The sequence below is a fragment of the Myotis nattereri genome, assembly GCF_964212035.1.
Source record: "Myotis nattereri genome assembly, chromosome: 3".
NCBI classification, from domain to species: Eukaryota; Metazoa; Chordata; class Mammalia; order Chiroptera; family Vespertilionidae; genus Myotis; species Myotis nattereri.
In genome coordinates this window covers 10,137,253-10,159,296 of record NC_138077.1, presented here as the reverse complement: position 1 = coordinate 10,159,296, position 22,044 = coordinate 10,137,253, and the positions used below count along the sequence as shown (strand labels likewise).

The window sequence follows — 22,044 nt, the reverse complement described above, 5'->3', positions numbered from 1 at the left end:
TCCCTTATAATTCATGTAACCTTTACAACAATTCATGAGGTAGGTCATATCTTCATCTCCGCTTTTCACTCAAGATAAGACAGTCAGGGAGAGCCACCAGCTGCTGGAGTAGAGCATCTGGACCCCCAGGATCCAGCCCTTAACCCTATGAGCGCCTGCCCAACACACTTCTCCTGGCATGCAATCTCTATATTCAGCACCAGCCCTATGAATGCTCAGCAAAGAAGAGCTTCTTTGAAAAAGATAAGATTAAGGAAAAGTAAAGAGGATTGAAGGTACCTGGGGAGGTAGACAGAAGCAGGGATGATAATACAGTAGGAAGATAGAAGAATCTCAGTCCATCCCCAACATCCAAGGCAGCCTTAATGTTTACCCTAAGCAGTATACTAAAAAGTCCTAATTCAGTCCCTCTCAAATTCCTGTGGCATAACCCCATGCAGTCTGAGCAGCCATGCCCTCTGAATAAATGCTCAAATTTCATTGCAAATAATATTAAACTCAAGTGCAACATTGTGAAATAAGTGAATTGTGGGAGCTGAGAAATAAATGAGAAAAAATATGTAACTCAAAACACTGTTATTGCTTTTGTCTATATAAATGGTCAATTCAAGATGTCAATAACTAATCCAGAAAGGTTTCCAAACTGAATCCAGCTAGAATATAAAAAGAACAATGCTTCATAACCAAGTTAGTTTTATCCCAAGAATGCAAAGACAGTACAATATCTGCAGAATACTGAAAACAGATAAATGATCACCATCAAAAATGAATATAAAATAAACTGTTGTCAGACAAGCACTGAGACTTTCTCACCAGCGAATCCACAGTAAAATGAATACATACACGGGGAACTTACAGGCCGAAAAAGAGAAATTACGGTGGGAAATTCAGGACAGCAGGAAGGGGACCATGTGACAAAGGAAAAATAGAGTATGACTACTGACTTCAGAGACAATCATGGAGTGTCCCATGGGTAGAAATAAAGTGCAAGAAAAGAAGAATGCAAGGGTGAAGGTGGGTTCTTCAGAAGCAGAGTCAGGCATGAGTAAAACCTGTGAAGGGAAAGGCACATGGTGAGATCAGGCAGGAGATAGTTTGACTGTGGCAAAGTCTGCAGGCCCAGAGGGTGATCCAAAGTAGACTGCTCATAAGGGGAGCCCATGCTGAGCAGAAACCAGGCCCTGAACCACTACCTTGCTTAGTCAGTGCCTAGGGCTACCCAAGAACAGCATAAACCAGACCTGAAAGCTGAATTCAACAGGTGGAGGCCATTAGCAAACCATGTTCCTCCCAGTGGACAGTAAGTTCCTTTCTTAGAGAATTACAAACCAATCTCTCTAATGAACACAGACGCAAGGATCTTTAACAACAGCGGCAAATCAAATCCAGACATTTACTAAAAAGATAAGATATCATAGCCAAGTGGGATTTATTCTAGGAATACAAATATTGTTAACATTTGAAAATTAATCAAAGTAATTCATCAAATTAATGGGGGAGGGGAGGAAAACCATGACTATCTTGACAGAGAAGAAAAAGCACTTGATAAAATTCAATGTCATGGGGCGGGGGGGGGGGCGGGGGGAGGACAATGGAGGGGGAAAAAGGGACATATGTAATATTTTCAACAATAAAGATTTATAAAAAAATGTAGGTTAAGAAAAATAAAGGCATATATTGATGACATCGCCCCCCTCCAAAAAAAAAAAAAAATTCAATGTCAATCCATGATAAAAATTTTTTAGTAAACTCTTAGAAATAGGATTTCCTTAATCTGACAAAGAATTTCAACCATAAAAAAAAAAAAAAGCTTGGCCAGTGTGGTTCAGTGATTGAGCATCAACCCACGTACCATGAGGGCACTGGTTTTGATTCCTGGTCAGGGGACATGCCTGGGTTGTGGGCTCGATCCCCAGTTGGGGGCTTGCAGGAGGCAGCAGATCGATGTTTTTCTCTCATCCATGTTTCTATCTCCCTTTCCCTTCCTCGCTCTCTAAAAATCAATAAAAACATATTAAAAAAAAAAGAACTTCAACAAACATCATACTTCATGACCTAAGATGGAGAATGAGGGGAGAATGCCTGCCGGGAGCCGGTCCATGCTTGCTGTTTCAAGGGACCTGGCATATATGGCATACTGTTCTTAATATGTTTGCTCACCTTCTTGGCACTATGTGTTTTAACCAAGGTATCTGAGAAAGGTTGTTTCCCCAGGTAGGGATTTTCCCCTGAAGTTAGGGAGGGAATAAAACCTCTTAACTAAGTGCCAGGTGGGTAATTAATCACTTTAACTACGAACAATCATGCTTAAGCTACATAATCTTTACTCCCTGGAATGGAGATAAGAAACGCCCTAACCTTTGAAATAGAGATTGATAGGATTGGAATCAACTGGTATAAATACAGATGTAAGAAGACAGAACGAAGAGAGACAGAACCTAGGCACAGAACGTTCTCTAGAGACAGAAGAACTTCGCTGGAGAGAACATGGCAAAAGATCCTGGACAGAAACTGGCCTCAGAACCTAGAGACAGAACCTAGCGAGAGAATATGGCAAAAGATCCTGGACTGAACCTGACTACAGAAATTGGCAAGAGAACCTGACTAGAACCTGGTGACTGAACCTGGCTGGAGAACCTGGACAGAACCTGGTTGGAGAACCTAGCAAGGGAACATGGCTGCAGAACCTGGCTTGGGAACCTAGCGAGGGAGCATGGCTGCAGAACCTGGCTGGAGAGCCTGGAGAACCTAGCAAGAGAACATGGACACGGAACCTGGCTGGAGATCCTAAGCAGAACCTCTCTGGAGATCCAGACCAGAACTTGGCTGGAGATCCTGGCTGGAGATCCTGGCTAGGCTGCTGATCAACTGAACACTGTCTCCGTGTCCTTCCTTCTTCGCCGACTCCGTCCACACCTTTGGGGACCCCTGGACCCGCTGGGGTTGGACCCCAGCAAATGCCCACTGTTCCACTCTGTACTAGAGGTTTTCGCTCATGCAGAAGAAGCAAGAAAAAGAAATAAAAGTGGTTAAGTGCTGGAAAGGCCATAATGACACTGTTATTGTTCACAGAGGTCTGATTTTGAACACCAGATATCCAAAAGATATATGGACAAACAAGAAAATAATCAGTTAGTTTAGCAAGGTACAAAGTCACCACTTAAAAAAATCAATTGCACTTCTATATTCAAGCAACAAAATAGTAGGAAAAATTTTAATTATTCCATTATAACAAGAATAAATAATGAAAGATGCTCAAGACTTCTGTATTGAAAAGTAAAAAACATTACTGAAAGAAATTAAAGGACTTAAAAAAGAAGGAAATACTCTACTCATGAATCAATTTTCTTCAAATTGAACTACAGATTCAATGCAATGCAATCATTATCCCAGCAGGAATTTTTCCAGGAACTGACAGGCTAATTCTGAAGTTTACGTGGAATGCAAAGGGCAGTCAAGGAAATCTTAAGGAACAATCACAGAGCTAATGGACTTCTGCACCAGACACTGAGACTCATAATACTACAGTGATTCAGGGGGTGTGGACAGACAGCACACTGACTAAACAGAACAGAGTCCGCAAACAGAACCACAGGTGCATTTTCCACCCCAATACCTGAAGAACTAGCCTTCCAATAAATGATAATGGGTCATAGATATTCCTAAGGAAATAAAATGGCTCCCATTTCACAAATTAAATTGCAGATGCATTTTAACATCCAAATGTAAAAAGTAAAACAAGTTTTTAGAAGCAAAAGTAGAAAAATACTTTTGTGTCCTTAGGTTTGGCAAAAACGTCCTATAAAGGACAAAAAAAAGCACTATAGTAAAGAAAAAAATAGGTAAATTAGGTTAATACTTCTCATCTATCTAAAGCTATAAATAAAAGTGTTAAAAGGCAATGCAAAGAGTGGAAGAAGATATATGCAAAACATATATCTGAAAAGACGTGTATCTGTAAATATAAAGAAAACATTAGCAATTAAACAGAAAAATGAGACAAAGATTTGGATAGTTCATAAAAGAGAATATTCAAACAGCCAACAAGCATCATTAGTCATCAGGGAAATGCAATTAGCATTTCTTAAAACTATAACACACAAGAAAGGCTAAAATGAATAAACAGACAATGTCAAGGGTTGGCGAGGATGTGGAGCACCTGGGACTGCACACATTGCTGGTGAGAATGAAGACTGCCACTATCACTTGGAAAACTGTCTGGCAGAATGATCTAAAGCTAGACACTGCTCTCTGCATTTCACCAGCACAAGCTCCGACCCCCACAGGTTCACCAGCAGACCCACAGGAGGATGTTCATAGCAGCACTACACACAACAGCCCGAAAGTGGAAACAAACCGAATGTCCATCTACTGCAGAGTGCATGTTCACAGAATAAAATAATATCCATGGATCAGAATAAACTACTACACTTCACACACATCATAGATGAGTCTCACAAACAATGCTGAGCAAAAGAGTGCAGACCCAGAACACCTTTCATGTAATCCCATCTATAGAAAACTCAAAGGCAAGTAGAGCCAGAGGTGTTAGCAGTCAGCACAACAGTTTGCCTTTAAAGTGTGGGAGGACGTGAATGCTGGAGGAGAACCTGGAAATGCTTCTCAGCTGTGTGCTGAGTACATTTACTCTGTGCATCAGGTTATGTGCTTATGATCTGTTACATAAAAACACAGTATGAAACAAAAAGATGCCGAACACAAAAAATACATACTGTACGATTCCATTTAAACAAAGTTCAAAATTAGACAGAACTAAACTCCATTGTTCAGAAATGCATATATAGATGGGAACACTTGAAGCCAAAGCAGTGGCCAGGCACCATCAGTCAGTAAGTGGTCCCCTCTGGTGGGAGGAGGTAGTGGTCTGGGATGGCCACCTGGAGTGAGGCGATGTTCTACTTGTTAAACAGTTGTGTTAGTTTCTCAGGAATTTGTTCTATCATGTTCATCAAGTGTATGTCTATGTTGTTTGTATAAAGAGAGAAATTGCTTTATTGTGACACATGTATTATTTTACAGCTAAACCACAGCCAATTGCCTTCTGTTGACACTTGCCATAGGTGAGGGTGTAGACGGCCTTCCCAGTTGTGTCCAAGGCGGTCAGACAGGGGGCTTTGGGCTGCATTGTGCCCCACCGCTGCAAGGCAGCCAGCAGTGACGGTGGCCAGGGTGTCCCCAAGGACAGAGGTTCCCCTTTCAGCACTACCATCTGGCTTCCCTCAGGCTTTGGCTGATTTGGATCTGGTTGCTGAACTATAAGCAAAATTGAAATTTTAAAATCAACATTTCATAGTATCATGCACACACTGTATTTTTAAGCATTTATATTTTATAATATTGTTTTTCTAAAATACCAATTATAAAGAGGTTAGATTTCCTTATCATTATAACAGTCACAGACCAACTGACCAAAGACAGATGGAGATTGAATCATGAATAATGATGGAGCCTGGTAACCTTAACCCCACATGACAATTCCCCAGGGTGGCAGCAGTGATGGCCAGGTTGTCACAGTGACAACCCTGACGACACCTGAGAAACAGGCACTAGTCCCTGCTTATAAAGGATAAAAGTGAGCAGAATCACCAGTTTGCTTTGGGTATTCAAAACAACTATCACCATGTTTTAGAAAAAATAAAGTTTATTATATTTTCAGTGGATATGTAACCAAAATTTGCCCTAGTGTAAGAAAGACTGCTCTCAAAAGCATTCATACGATTGAATTCTGAATTTGAAATACATTATCTAATTAAAAGGGGAAACAATGCCCTAAAAGCAGTGTCTAATCCTCAAGTAGGACGGAAACACCCAGAGCTGGTCCTCCGTGGGGCAGTGACACTTCACAGAAGCTAAGGGGCTGGCCATGTGTCCTGGTGGCTCTAACACATTTATATGCTTGTATCTTGTACTGGACTTTATTCCTGTTCCTTATCTATTAGCCTACACTTCTATTTCTTGGTAATTTTAAAAAAATTAATCTATATGCTTTCTTCTAAATATATATCTCAAGTAAGAGGCTAAAATTCTGAAAAGGAGCCAAAACTATACTGAAGATATAATACTTTAAAACCTTGGAAAGAGGAGTATTCTAGATTTAAAGTTTAAATAAAAATTTGAATAATGTAACTAAAATGAAACCTTAGAAGTATTCTTATAAAATACTAACCAGTGGGTCAGAGGCATAAGGAAATGGTAAGTGTCTTAACTATAAGCAATGAATTTTCCACCTGTTCAAATAAAGCTAGCAGTCACATGTGATACCTAATTCACAATCACACATGGTGACTACACGGGCTTCCAACAGAGAGAATATCACTTCATTGTGTGATAACGTCACAGAAATAACCCATGTAGGATGTACATCTGCCTGCACCTCCAGATGTAATGGTCACCCAGTTTACACAAGTGAGCCCAAGCCTGAGGATGCTCACCTTCCAACAGCTCCTCCATATCATCCACGAAGAACTCCTTCAGTGGAGGACGCTTCGGCCTCTTCAGGGTATTCAGAAGCTGCTGGATTTTGGAGGACACTCTGCTGTTCACAGGGACACCTGCCATGGGGAGAGGAGCACTGAGGCTAGAACAGGCATAGCCTCTGGGGAACAGGGCGTGGAAATGAGGGCCAGTGACCAACTACACGAAAGAAAGCCCTGGCCCACCAGACAGCCATTTTGGAATTGATTAATTCATTAACAAATACTTACTGAATGCCTTTTAGAAACTAGAACTTATTCTGAGCTAGTGGTTTTCAAAGTGGTCCAGGGGCCCCTGGGGGTGCCTGAAACCTTTTCAGAAGGTTCATGAGGTCCAACTACAATTGAGCCTTGAACAACACAGGTTTGAACTACACCAGTCCACTTATATGCAGATTTTTAAAAATAAATACCTGCACTATTTCTGTCTGTGGATGCAAAGGGCTGACCATATGCATTGATCTATGCCACTTTATATGGGGAATTTGAGTATTGCAGATTTTGGTATCTGTGGAAGATCCTGGAACCAACCCCCTACAGATACCGAGGGATAACTAGTTTTTAGAAAGTCAAGTTATACGCTGATTTTCGACTATGCAGCACCAGCCACTGTTCATGGGCCAACTGTCCTTCCCTAGTCATATTAAAATACCATTTCCCTTTCACTCTCCTCCTCTCACAAGAGCACAGTGGAGTTCCCAGAGACCACATATCATGTCATAGCACAACAGAATGAATGGGGATAAGATACAGAACCAGGTATTACTGTTATGCCAGCCATGAGACCAACTGGCAACAATGGAGAAAAAGTCTATTCTTCCCCCTAAATTTTCGTTTTACAAATGTTTTTCATAAATATGAGCTATTTATGTTAAGCTATAGAGTTTATTATTTTTTAAATGAATATTTTTTAAACCTTTAGTTTTAATTTCTAATATGGTAAATATCAAGAGCTATAATCCACTTAAACTAAAGCTCTTTCATGTCCTCAATAAATATTAAGAAATGCTGTTCTAGCCCGGCCAGGGTAGCTCAGTGGTTGAGCGTCAACCTATGAACCAGGAGGTCACGTTTGATTCCCAGTCAGGGCACATGCCCGGGTTTCAGGCTCGATCCCCAGTGTGGGGCAACAAGCAGTTAGAAAAATATTTAAATACCATTTACAATAGCATAAAAAATAGAACATATTTTGGGATAATTTTAACAAAATATGTGCAATAACTGCATTGAAAGCTATAAAATAGTGCTAAAATTTTTATAAGAGCTAAATAAATGGAAAAATACACTATATCAACTAAAGCATATAATATTATATTTTTATAAGAGCTAAATAAGTGGAAAAATATACTATATTTATCAACTGAAACATATAATATATTTTTGTAAGAGCTAAATAAATGGAAAAATATACTATATTTATCAACTGAAGATGCCAAGTCTTTTCAAATTGATCTAGAGAGTCAATGAAATACCAATCAAAATCTGGCAGGAATTCTGGTAAAAATTAACAAACATTTAAAAATATATATTACAATGCAAAGAAGCTGGAATAGTCAAAGCAAATTATTTTTTAAATATTTTTATTGATTTCAGAGAGGAATGGAGAGGGAGAGAGAGATAGAAACATCAATAGTGAGAGAGACTCACTGATTGGCTGCCTCCTGCACACCCCCTACTGAGGATTGAGCCCGCAACCCAGGCATGTGCCCTGACTGGGAATCAAACCCAGGAACTCTTGGTCTATGGGACAACGCTCAATCCACTGAACCACCACAGCCAGGCTAGTCAATGCAAATTTTAAGTTGAAAAGTAGAGTTGAGAACAAACTACACAACTTCAAGATTTATTATAAAACTACAGTAATCATGATGAGTTGCTATTTATATAAGGATGGACAAATATAGCAATTGAATAGCATAGAGGTCCCCAAAATAGATTCCTCTAATATATTGTCTACTGATTTTCGTTAAAAATGCCAAAGATGCCCTAGCTGGTTTGGCTTAATGAATAGAGCGTCAGCCTGCGGACTGAAGGGTCCCAGGTTCGATTCCAGTAAAGGGCACATGCCCGGGTTGTGGGCTCGATCCCCATTAGGGGGTGTGCAGGAAGCAGCCGATCAATGATTCTCTCTCATCACTGATGTTTTGATCTCTCCCTCTCCCTGCCCCTCCCTCTCTGAAATCAATAAAAATATATATTTTTTAAAAATGCCAAAGAAGCTTGGTGGGAACAGAATGGTATTTATAAATGACGCTGAAACAACTGGACCTCTCTCTTTAAAAATCAATAAAAACATATTTTTTTTAATTAAAAAAAAAAAGTTAAACACAGACCTACTACATCAGTGGTTCCCAAACTTATTTGGCCTACCGCCACCTTTCCAGAAAAAATATTACTCAGCGCCCCCTGGAAATTAATTTTTTTTAAATTTTAATAGCAATTAAACAGAAAGATATATGTATTAATGTTTCTACCTTTTTCGTAAAATATAGTAAAGGTGTAAATTAGAAACATTGAAGTTTGAAATTATGAAACTATTTATTGAACTCAGAATAGAAAGGTAATACAAAAAAAGTTAAAACAAATGCACCTGTGGCCATCACCGCCCTCCTGGATCGCTGCAGCGCCCACCAGGGGGCAGTAGCACCCACTTTGGGAATCACTGTACTACATGATCCAGCCATTCCACTCCTGGGTATTGACCCAAAAGAAATGAAAGTACACACCCACACAAAGACCTGCATAAAAATATTCACAGAAGCTCTATTTGGAATAGCCAAAAACTGGAAACAATCAAAATATATATTGATAGGTAAATAGATAAACTGTTTATCCAAACTGTGCATCCATAGAACAAAATCTACTCCTCAATTAAAGGAATGAACTATTGATACGTGCAAGACCATGAATCTCAAAATAAGTATGTAGAACAGAAGAGTCCAAACACTAAAGAGTAAATACTGTATGATTCTATTTACATAAAATGCTAGAAAATGCAAACTAACAACAGTGCCAGGAAGTAAATCAGTGGTTGCCTAAGGGGAAGCCAAAAAAGGGTGGCAGGAGGTCTGACAAAGAAAACTTTTATGAGGGCTGGATATGCTCAGTGTCTTGATTGTATGGATGGTTTCAGGGTTGTACACATATCTTAAAACTTATAAAATCTCACATTTTAAATATGTGAAATGGATATGTCAATTTTACCTCAGCTAAGCCCTTATTTTTTTAAAAACATATGAAGAATAATAAATCAAAAATCTATCGAACCAATGGAAAGCCTGCTTCATGTTGACTTGGTATTTTCCTTTTGCATTTGAACAAGAAACTAAAAGACTTCAACACAATTTGTCCTATTGCTTAAAAGGATCAAAATACACGATCAAGGCTTAGATCTGAGAGCCCCTGGAGTTCTCTGCAATTCAAATCCAGCACACTGGAAAGAAAACTTCACATAACTTTGATAAAAGACATTAAACCTGTTAAGCAAGACCCTGAAATTGCACTGACAGCACTGGGCCTGCACATCAGGAACCATGCATGCTGCTGTGCCCATTTCACAGGTTGCTGAGAACAGTGTATGAAGACACTGCCATGTTGCAGGCGGGTGCACTCACACTAAGACTTGATCTGCTGAACACACTGTGTTGAAATAAGAGCTTTCCGTGCTTCTCATGTTCCTACAATACTATAGATCCAAACTCCTTTTGCACTCAACTAAAATTTGGAAGTTTTCTCCTCCCTACTCTCCTTGTCCACTGGACCAATTATACAGATATTTCTGATCATTTCTGCACATGGTGCTTTCTGTGATAACATGTACTGCACACACTGTTCTCAGTTTACTGCACTGAAGGGTTATAACTACTGACTGGCTCAGGTTTGCTATAGCGAGTACATGAAGGGATATTCAGTACCTGAAAAGAACCTGTGCTCAGACGCGTCAAAAGGAGAAAGAAAGACATGCTCACCACCTGATGTGTCCAGGAGGCGTCCGCTGCACCCCCGAGGGACGCCTCTCACAGAGGCTGGCTGTGGACGCTCACAGGGCGAGTACTCCACAAGGCCAGTGGTGACATCAGGAGGGGCAGAGTGCAGATCTGCTTTTGAAAAACAAATCCAAAACAAAAGTGTTGTTAATTCAAAAGACCAGTAAGTTGCTGTTTAAACCCCATTTGACTAAAGCTTCTCTTGCTGAGCTCTAAGCAAGGAGCATGGTATGCCAATTAATTTTGTTTTTCTCATTGACCAAGGCACTCAGGGACCTTGTGAACTCTCAGTTCCCAGACATGGTATGTAGACCTGTGTGCATGAGGGATCCAGACTAGAACCACCGACCACAGCACAGACACAGGCACGAGTGGACTCGCCTTCCATATGATGTTTTACTCAGAAATTTCCCTCGATGAAGCAGAAACACATTTCAAATCAATTGTTATTAGACCATTCTTTATTATATTATGAAAAAAACAGACTAACCCACACACCCCCAAAAAGTACGTTGGATGTCCCAAAGACATAAGACTTTGCAGGCTTCAAAGAATAAACCTACAAAGATAAAAACTACCATTATGGCCAGTTCAACACATCTCACTGTTAAGAGACTACAACGTATTTCTTTAAAGACAATTTAGTTACATACAGAAAATTTTTAAAGTCACTCCCTTCCACTGTCTGAATGTACATTTTTGTGTTGAATTTTCATTGTATGGCAGGGACATTGATCTGTTCTGTTCGGAATGCTGGCTGACTGTAAGTTGCTTTCACATTATCGTTACAGTTGAGTCTCCCACTATGAAAGGCACCATGTCTGCACAACTACCAGAAATTGGGCCCTCCCATAACACTAGAGCAAGTACTTGTCCACTTGTGAGATCGATATTAGCTATGTCAGTGGTGACCTATAATCTGTTTAATCTTCTAATGAATGCTCCTGCCATCACAGATGGCACGCTAATATTTTAAATTTTAAATTCTGACAATCTAGCTATCATTTCATAACCTAGAAAGAAATTTTTAAAATATGTAGAAATATGAAATTATATGGAAGGAAAACACAAACTATTTACAGAGCAGAAAACAGCATTTGGAAAAATCTAAATTTGTTTTTTTTTAAATATGTTTTCATTGATTTCAGAGAAGAGGAGAGAGGGAAAGATAGAAACATCAATAATAAGAGAGAATCATTGATCAGTTGCCTCCTGCATGCCCCCCACTGGGGATTGAGCCTATGTGCCCTGAACGGGAATCAAACCGTAACCTCCTGGCTCATGGGTGGACACTCAACCACTGAGCAACACTGGCTGGAGGGAAAAATCTAACTTTAATTATAGAGCTTTCATAACCAATAAAAAAGCTTGATGTTTATGAAATCAGCCATTTAAAGTATGCCTATCATAAAGTTCTTTCAGTTTAAAAATAAATCTCCCCATCTTTCTAAATCTAACAAAAAGAATAAATGATTTTAATAGTACTCATGAAAAAGGCATAAATGGTAATCTTAACTAAAAGTAGTTTTTAAAATAATTGCATAGGACAGGGATGGGCTGGAGAAGGTCAATGGGGGGTGGGGGGGAGAAGGGGGAAGGGGACAAATGTAATACTTTCAAGAATAAAGAATCATCATTGCCCTGACCAGTTTGGCTCAGAGGCTAGAGCGTCAGCCTGTGGACTGAAGAGTCCCAGGTTCGATTCCAGTCGGGGGCATGTACCTTGGTTGCGGGCACATCCCCAGTGGGGGGTGTGCAGGAGGCAGCTGATGGATGTTTCTCTCTCATGGATGTTTCTAACTCTCTATTCCTCTCCCTTCCTCTCTGTAAAAAATCAATAAAATATATTTTTTTTAAAAAAGAATCATTAAATAAGTAAAATAGTTGCATAAAAGTAAGCAAACTACATTAAAAATAAAATTAACTACTATAACTAAAAGTACTACTTTTAAATATATGTATTTATATTTGTGTCCAAATGTTTTATGTATTTGATTTCCTTAATCTAATACTGAAAATAATATATTTTTAAAATTATCTTTACCTAATATATGCTACCTCAAATTTTTTACCTAAATATTCTTGTTCTTTCTGTATTTCTTTCCTTAACCTAAACTGAAGAACTCAATTTAGTGTTGGACACTAAAACAAAGGATGATTTTTATAATTGAGAGAGAGAAATTGAGTATTTTCACATTCAGAAATTCAAGCAACTATATCCAGTAAACATATAGCATATGAAGGCTATAATCACAGTATGGTATCAAACAAAGCCTAAGTTAAAAATTTTAGAAATTATTAGAATTAATCACAGTGTGGATGCAAAGTCAAGCAAGGGGGGTGGGAGACAGACAGGTTCAGCCACACTAGCAGAGGCCAGGAGTCCTCATTGAGAGGTGATGAATCCACCTCATGAATCTTCACAATCAGAGCCTCTCTGAGAATGAAAACACCTCACTCAAACACACTTACAGCCGAATGCTTTGTTAAAAGACCCACAACTGAAAAGTTGAAGGTTGTCTGGCTAAACATTCTGACCTGTGGGCAATTTATTAATACATCAGTGCAAAAGCTATTTTTCAAGCTATCCACTGTCAATCTCCTTGAGGAAAGGTGGGCAGTAACCAGTGGCCATTGGTAGGACACCCAGGAAAGCTACCAAAACAATCTGGGCGGGCTGTTTGTCAAAGGCATCTTTTCGCCTGAAACATGCTGCCCTGCCAGCCAGTGGTCTCTGTGTACTGGAAGCACAGTGTGGCATGTGAGTTCTCATCTAAGACTCACATCACAATAGAAGAGAGATGCTCAACAGAAACGTGCTTCAGGCACTGATGCAACAAATTTTAAAATGAAGAGATTCAGTGCTGTGCCCACAGAGGATGGTGAGACTAAAGCTGTCCGCCGCTTACTTCCAGTCCAGTCAAATGGCCAAGATTTTACATGAAGAAGTTCAGCACCTGAGCCCAGAGCCTGTCCGCTATGACCCCTCTGAAAATACCAGCCTGTCATAGGTGCACCATTTCAGTGTTAGCAGAACAGTATCTAACAGCAAAGAAAATAAAAAGGAATCAAGAAAACTGTCAGGCTGGAAAAACCAAGATGGCGGCATAGGCAAACACCTGAAATTGCTGCCTCGCACAACTATTTCAAAAATACAACTAAAAGACAAAACAGACATCATCCAGAACCACAGGAAGGCTGGCTGAGTGGAAATTCTACAACTAGAAGGAGAGAGAAAAGCACACTGAGACTCAGAGGAGGTGTGGAAGTAAAGTGCAGAGGTACGGAGACGCACGTGGAAAGGGCTGGCAACGGACGCCGGTATCTTTTTCAGTCGGGAGGAGAACACACGCTCCCGCTCTGAACTCCAGTTCCGGGCGAGTCTCTGGGGACCCAGACTCATACAGGGAGAAACTGGACTGTCTGGCATTGGTCGGAACTCGAGGGCGGCTTTCTCTCAGAGGTGCTTACAGCGATTATCGGGACACTGAGACCCGGAGGCCACTTAGGGCAGGACTGAGGATTAGCCATAGCTATTAGCTCCGCCCCACCCAAGTTGCAAGCAGAGGCTTTTGCATATGAATGGGCTGGCCCTTTGCGATCTAAAATTGCCTAACAGCCCTGACTGGTTTGGCTCAGTGGATAGAGCGTCGGCCTGCGGACCAAAGGGGCCCGGGTTCGATTCCGGTCAAGGGCACGTACCTCGGTTGTGGGCACATCCCCAGTAGGGGGTGTGCAGGAGGCAGCTGATTGATGTTTCTCACTCATCGATGTTTCTAACTCTCTATCCCTCTCCTTTCCTCTCTGTAAAAAAACAATAAAATATATTTAAAAAATAAAATAAAATTGCCTAACAAACTGCAGCTGGGTCAGAGTGACCCAGAACATCCAAAAGAAGGCTCAAGGCCCCACAGCAGCTTGCATTGCTTCACAGCTGGGCCTCATCTGGGCACCTCCAAACCCCAAACAAGGAAGAGGAATCTGCAGATCTCTCCGTAGCTCCTGCTGGGTAGCCTCAAGCAGAGGCTAAATTAGCACCTCCTTAGAGATCCAAGAGCCCGTGTACCCAGTGGTCGGATTGGACCATCCAGATTACAACTCCTCAGATCCATAAGGTAAACACTCAGGGGGCAGACTCAGTGAGCACCAAAGCCCCACTGAAGCAAGTCTTGCCTCATAAGGGTGTCTCCAGCACAGAAGCTCTCCCACTGCAGACGCAGCTGATTCTCACAGACAATTGGCCTGGAGGTCAGTTCCTCCCAGTGATACCTACAACAATCAACGCTTAACTACAACAAGACTGTGCACACAGCCCACAAAAGGAGTGCACCAAGAGTGTCCACCTCAGGTAATTGGGGAGGCTGAGCCACTGGACCCTATAAGACACCTAGCATACAAAGCCACTCTATCAACACAGGGAAGCATAAAAAATGCGGAGACAAAGAAACAGATCACAAATGACAGAAATGGAGGAAAGCAAACTACTAGATATAGAGTTCAAAACCACGGTTATAAGGTTTTTCAAGAATTTTCTAGAAACCGCCGATAAATTTAGTAAGACCCTGGAGGATATGAAAAAAGACCAATTAGAAATTAAGCATACACTGACTGAAATAAAGAATAATATACAGAGATCCAACAGCAGACAAGAGGATCCCAAGAATCAAATCAAAGATTTGAAATATGAAGAAGCAAAAACCACCCAACCGGAAAAGCAAAAGGAAAAAAGAATACAAAAATATGAAGATAGCGCAAGGAGCCTCTGGGACAACTTCAAGCGTACCAACATCCGAATTATAGGGGTGCCAGAAGAAGAGAGAGAGCAAGATATTGAAAACCTATTTGAAGAAATAATGACAGAAAACTTCCCTTACCTGGTGAAAGAAATAGACTTACAAGTCCAGGAAGCACAGAGAACCCCAAACAAAAGGAATCCAAAGAGGACCACACCAAGACACATCATAATTAAAATGCCAAGGGCAAAAGACAAAGAGAGAATCTTAAAAGCAGCAAGAGAAAAACAGTTAGTTACCTACAAAGGAGTACCCATAAGATTGTCAGCTGATTTCTCAACAGAAACTATGCAGGCCAGAAGGGACTGGCAAGAAATATTCAAAGTGATGAATACCAAGAACCTACAACCTAGATTACTTTATCCAGCAAAGCTATCATTCAGAATTGAAAGTCAGATAAAGAGCTTCACAGATAAGGAAAAGCTAAAGGAGTTCATCACCACCAAACCAGTATTATATGAAATGCTGAAAGGTATTCTTTAAGAAGAGGAAGAAGAAGAAAAAGGTAAAGATACAAATTATGAACAACAAATACATATCTATCAACAAGTGAATCTAAAAATCAAGTGAATAAAAAATCTGATGAACAGAGTAAAGTGGTGAATATAATAGAATCAGGGTCATAGAAAGGGAGTGGACTGACAATTCTCCGGGGGGAAAGGGGTGTGGGGGGTGTGGGAAGAGACTGGACAAAAATCGTACACCTATGGATGAGGACAGAGTGGGGGGGTCAGGGCAGAGGGGTGGGGTGGGAACTGGGTGGAGGGGAGGTACGGGGGGGGGGGGGGGGTGGAGAACAACTGTAATAATCTGAACAATAAGGATTTATTTTTAAAAAAAAGAAAACTGTCAGCCTGGCTTCAACACTAAGCCAGCTGTGCAATCTCAGGTCAGTTATCAACCTAACTTTCTGTCCCCCCTCCACATCTACAAAACAGAGGGGTTACAAGGACTTATACGCAAACATATAGGCCTAACCAATGGACACGGATAACAGGGGGGTGGGGGCATGAGCAGGGGGATAGGGGGTAACGTGGGGATAAGGACACATATGTAATATCTTAAACAATAAAAAAATATATATTTATAAAAAATAAAATAAAAAGACTGGATGATTTGGAAAAGTTCTATGGATCTTTATGACTTAGCTTTGACTGACATCCCTCTTCAGGTTGAGGGGTTATTTAACCTGGACCTCCTAAGCACAGGGGTTGTTTAATCTGGACCACCCCAGGTATGCACACAAGTAAAGAGCAAAAGCGGTGACAATGTCTAGGTTGCAGGCCAAGGGTGACCATCAGGGGCAACCACAGTCACATCTAACTGACCGTCCACCCTGCACCTGCCACCTGTGCCAGCCCACCCTCCAGAGCAGGAGGAGGCACACAACAAGAAATACCATGCACTTCTCTCGGAAGGCCCACAGGTCACAGTATCCGGGATCACTAAACCACAGAAGCATCAAGAACCACTTTTGTTACCAAAAGCCATTTTCCAGAGGAAAAGGAGAAGTTGGGTCTTGATGGGTGTAGAGGTACCCCTGTCCTACAGGGGCCACAGCAGCTGTTACTAACCTATGTGGGCGTGGGCCACAAGGCCTGCGAGTGCGGCGGCAGGTCTCCCTCCCGGGTGAGATGAGGTGGAAGATGCGGAGGATGAGGTGGAGGAGCCCTGAATGACCCGGTCGAGCCAGGGCTCGACGCTGGAATGGCTCTGGAGCGGAGTGGAGGTAAGTCGCCCGGGTCGCCGTAAAGAGCCCTCATCTTCTGAGGCAGACGACGTGTCTGTGGTTAAAATAACGACGACAGGCATGATGTAGGTATGGGTCACCAAGGAGGGCAGGTTTCCACACTAGCACTCGGGCCTCCCAGCCTGCACTGCACAGCTGTGCCCACACGTGACCAAGGGGTCATCTCAAAGGTCACCTCAATCTAGAAGGGCCTGCATCAACCAACTGTAAAATCCACAGGACCCTATCTGGGAAAGCTGGCTTCATGATCCCAGCCTCTCCCAGAGGAGTTAGTCTCAGGACATAATACACTGGGAGTGAAGACAGGCCCAATTCCTAAATGGCTTCAGCACATCCCTTGGTGGGGTCCCAAATATCAAAGGAGACTCCAAGCCCCACACCACCTTCACATGGCTGGGTACCCCACAGGGAAGGGTGAGCTCAACTCTTAAGGTGAGGGGCTGTGGAGGCTGCACCACACCTCCAGGCCTTACCCTATTCACCTGCATCGCAAGCATGTTAAATAAACAAGGCATGCAGCCTGCCAGCCGGGAGTTTGACGTGCTTGCACGGTAGGAATGAGCTCTGGAAAGAATTCCTTCCCCAAAATAACTGCTTCAGTCAATAAAACTAACTGGGAATAAGGGTCTATCAAGTCTGCATGACTGCATTTTATTATAGGTTTCACAATTATTTTAAAGTTCTTCAAAAACTGGGTAGTATCTACAATTATACTTAGTAGAAAGAATAATTTGACAGCCATTTCTAAGATTTTTTTCAACAGTAAAAACTTTTTCTTTTTTATCAAGTAAACATTACCAGAACCACTGAATTATCTTGTAAATCTGGTGTTTGGCTTTCAGTCACCAGTTTCAAAACTTATATAACAAAATAGGCAGCAGAAGTGCATGGATCTGAAGTCATTAAACCAACACCGTGGGATAGTCTAATAGGAAGCTTAAAAAAAATCACTGATGAAGAGAAACTCCATTTAAAGGTTTCATTTCTAATCATAATAACAACAAAGTAAAATTAAAAAACCCTCTAGATAGCCTTCTACTCTCCCATTTATGGCCTGGTAACAACACAATAAATGAGTGAATAATTAAAAAAAATTTTAATCCAGGAAATCCTTGCATTTCACTGAGTACTCATTTTAGGTTCATCTCTTCCTTAAAGAACATAAAGAGCATCTTAATAAACAAACAAACAAACAAAAAAACACAACTAAAATCTACACAAAATATCTTGTAGAAAGCAATTATCCATTTGGGTAAGAGCCATACTGTGTACACCACAAGTTTTCAGGTAAAAAATACTGCACATATATAAATACTTTTAATCTTCATTTTTCCAGCTCTGTACTACAGGTCAGAAGGATATTCCAACTCATTGGGAAATGAAGTTATGACACCAAGCATGAGAAAAACCTGTGTGCCATTCCCGACCCAGATTTATCAGTACCTGGTGGGGTACAGGTTTCCACAGATGAATGCACAAGAATAGACCGTCTTTTCGAAGGCAGAGGCATTTTCCTCTCTTTGTATTTGGCCAAAGCTGCTTGCACGGCTTCAGTGTGAACATCTACATAGAAAAAACAGTAAAAACACTTTTTATAATATTGGTTATGAAGTCGCAAAATTATGTCTCATGGTTTTCATTGAGTGTACCTACTCGTGGGTCCCACATGTTGTCCTAGGTTTCTTTAAATATTCCTTTGTTTGTAGATTTGACTTCAGAACCATATGAATATTTTTCACACTTATAAATGAAAACTAAATAAAAAAGAAATCCCCCAAATTGAAAATAAGATCAAACAAATGAACTTAAATATGTCTCCAGTAGTCAGCATAAACTACTCTAAACGATTTAACCTGCTCCTCTAGAGAAACATACTAAGGACAAAAAGAAGTGCATGACAGCCCAATCCAGTTTGTCTCAGTGGACAGAGCATAGGCCTACGGACCAAAGGGTCCTGGGTTCCATCAGGGCACATACTTCGGTTGCAGGCTTCTTCCCGGCCGTGGTCAGGGTTCGTGCAGGAGGCAACCAATCGATGTGTTTCTGTCTTTCCCTCTCTCTTCCACTCTCTCTAAAAATCAATGGAAAAATATTCTTGGATGAGGATTTAAAAATAATAATAATTAAAAAAGAAGTACATGAGACCACTTTCGTACATTTACATTTTTTCTCCCACAAGGTGTTTTTAAAATATTTAAGCCCTGGCCAGTTTTGCTTAACATTTAGAGCATCAGCCCTTGGACCGAAAGATCTCAGGTTCAATTACCAACCAAGGGCTTGGTTTCAGGTTTGTCCCTGGCCCCTGTTGGGACACGCGCAGGAGGCAACCAATTGATGTCTCTCTATCAGGTTTGTCTCTGGCCCCTATTGGGACACGTGCAGGAGGCAACCAATTGATGTCTCTCTCTCACATCGAAGTTTCTCTTTCTTCTCTCTCCCCCTCCTTTCTTTCCCCTTCATTCTAAAAAGTCAATGGAAAAAAATATCCTTGGGTGAGGATTAAAAAAAAATAAAAAGAAAAAATATTTTAAAACCTTACAATGAAATGGCTGATAACGTGCTAATCAAAAAAGATGAAAAATTCACACCTAGACATACTAAAATAAAATTTACAAACATCAAAGGCAACAAGACAATTCTAAAAGCTTCCAGAGAAAGAGTAAACCATCTTGAAGGATCAAAAAATAGAGGGACATTACTCTTGTAGAAGAAGGTGCTTGAGGGAGAGAAGGTGCTTGCAAATCCAGGAGCCCATACAATAGATACAGAAGACTATGAGCACACACTTTAAACTTGATTAGTATCTTAGAAACAAACAAAAACAGGTAAAATAACCCAGAACTAAAAATCTAGACAATATCAACACAACAGAGGTATAAATCAACAGATCCAAGAAACTCAGCAAAGCACAATAAACATAAAGAAAACTACACCAAGACACATCATAATCAAATCACTCAAAATCAGTGATAAAGAGAAAAATACTAAAAGTTCCAGAGGAAGAAAGACACATTACATACATGGGATCAAAAACAGGAACAAACTTGGAAAACTAACACTACTGATTTCAACAATTATTATTAAGTTATAATCATTAAGAAATTGGTTTTCCATAAAGATGGACGAATACATCCATAAATAGAACAGAGTCCAGAAAGAGAGCCATCCGTGCATGTGTGACTGCATTTAGACAAAGAACAAACACTATATGCTCCATGCAAAAAATAAGCTTTGATCCATACCTTGAACTCATATGAATATTAACTAAAATATAGATTATAGGCCTAAAGGTAAAACATTAAACCGATAAAACTTCTAGGAGAAAACAGGTGAGAATCTTTATGACCCTGGATTAGGCAAAGATGTCTTAGATATAAGAACAAAAGCACTATCCACTTAAAAGAATTAAAAAGTTAAACTTCATTAAAATTAAAAACTTTTGCTCTTCAAAAGCCACTTTAAGAGAATGCAGAGATAAGACAAAGCTTAGAAGAAAATATTGGCAAACCATATTTATGATAAAGGTCTTATATTCAAGTAAATAAAAAATCAGAACTAGAATAAAGTTCACAAGAGCAGAAAACAGTTTATTAACATTAGCAGTTACATGGAACTGGATAGTGGGGAGAATGGGGGCAGGGAAATAAGGAAGACAGGAAGGGGAACAAGACCCTTTATGTGATCCCATTCATGGACTACGTACATGCATGTGCATATATTTGACTCCAGGGCTGAAGATGGTATTCAGTGAAATACTGAGAGCGGTTGTCTTGGGATTCAGAGACTTCAGGTGATTTTTATTATTGTCCTTACACTAGGTGTAATAACTTTATACTACATGTAATATATATATATATATATACTAGAGGCCTGGTGCATGAAATTTGTGCACGGGTAGGGTCCCTAGGCCTGGCCGGCGATCAGGGCCGATCTGTGGGGCGACTGGCAGAGCGATTGGGGAGACCCCACTGGCACCCGCCTTGGCCGGCCTGGGGCCTGCCGGCTGAGGGCAGTTCCTGCATTGAGCATCTGCCCCATGGTGGTCAGTGCGCAACATAGTGACCAGTCGTTCTGCCAGTTGTGCTGCTGTTTGGTCAATTGCATATTAGGCTTTTATTATATAGGATTATAAGAAAAGAACAAAGTGTTTTTATATTAAATTGGTAAGAAATTATCTGATTAAAAATGTCTCAAATCCCTTCATCACACATCCTATTGATATAACATTTAAAATGTTAATGATCTTTCTAGATATTCTTAAAACAAAATGGCCATTTAAAAATTTTTTTAATTTTATTTTTCATATAATTTACATGCAATATTATTTTGTAATAGTTTCAGGGGTACAGCTAGACAATCATAAACATTACAAAGTGTTCCCCTGGAATTTTCCAGTACCCACCTGATACCATACATAGTTACTATAATCCCTGTGCTATACTTTACATCCCTGTGACTATTTTGATTCTACCACTTTGTACTGCTTAATCCCTTCATCTTTTCTACCCAGTCCCCCAATACCTCCAACCCCCGGCAACTATCAGTCTGTTCTTTGTGTCCATGAGTATGTTTTGATTTTGTCTGTTCTTTAGATTCCACATATAAGTGAAATCACATGGTATTTGTCTTTCCCTGACTTATTTCACTTAGCATAATACCGTCTACGTCCATCCATGCTGTTGTAAAAGACAAGATTTCATTTTTTTTTTATGGCTGAGTAATAATATATACCACTTCTTTTTTTTTTTTAATATATTTTATTGATTTTTTACAGAGAGGAAGGGAGAGAGATAGAGTCAGAAACATCGATGAGAGAGAAACATCGATCAGCTGCCTCCTGCACATCTCCTACTGGGGATGTGCCCGCAACCCAGGTACATGCCCTTGACCGGAATCGAACCCGGGACCCTCCAGCCCGCAGGCCGACGCTCTATCCACTGAGCCAAACCGGTTTCGGCTATACCACTTCTTTATCCACTCATTTACTGATGGGCACATGGGGATTGCTTCCATAACTTGGC

At 40.5% G+C, this 22,044-nt stretch overlaps 1 protein-coding gene across 1 annotated transcript in view; it reads right to left on the bottom strand.

The window, feature by feature from the left end:
• The window catches only part of DIP2A (disco interacting protein 2 homolog A), an 81,702-nt gene that overhangs the window by 41,238 nt on the left and 18,420 nt on the right, over positions 1-22,044 (bottom strand). The window contains exons 4-8 of the mRNA XM_081087856.1: positions 18,467-18,586; positions 16,848-17,057; positions 10,463-10,591; positions 6,453-6,572; positions 5,077-5,274 (exon numbers count right to left, since the gene is read on the bottom strand). Coding sequence (XP_080943982.1) covers positions 5,077-5,274; positions 6,453-6,572; positions 10,463-10,591; positions 16,848-17,057; positions 18,467-18,586 — 777 coding nt within the window. The remainder of the gene's footprint in view (positions 1-5,076; positions 5,275-6,452; positions 6,573-10,462; positions 10,592-16,847; positions 17,058-18,466; positions 18,587-22,044) is intronic.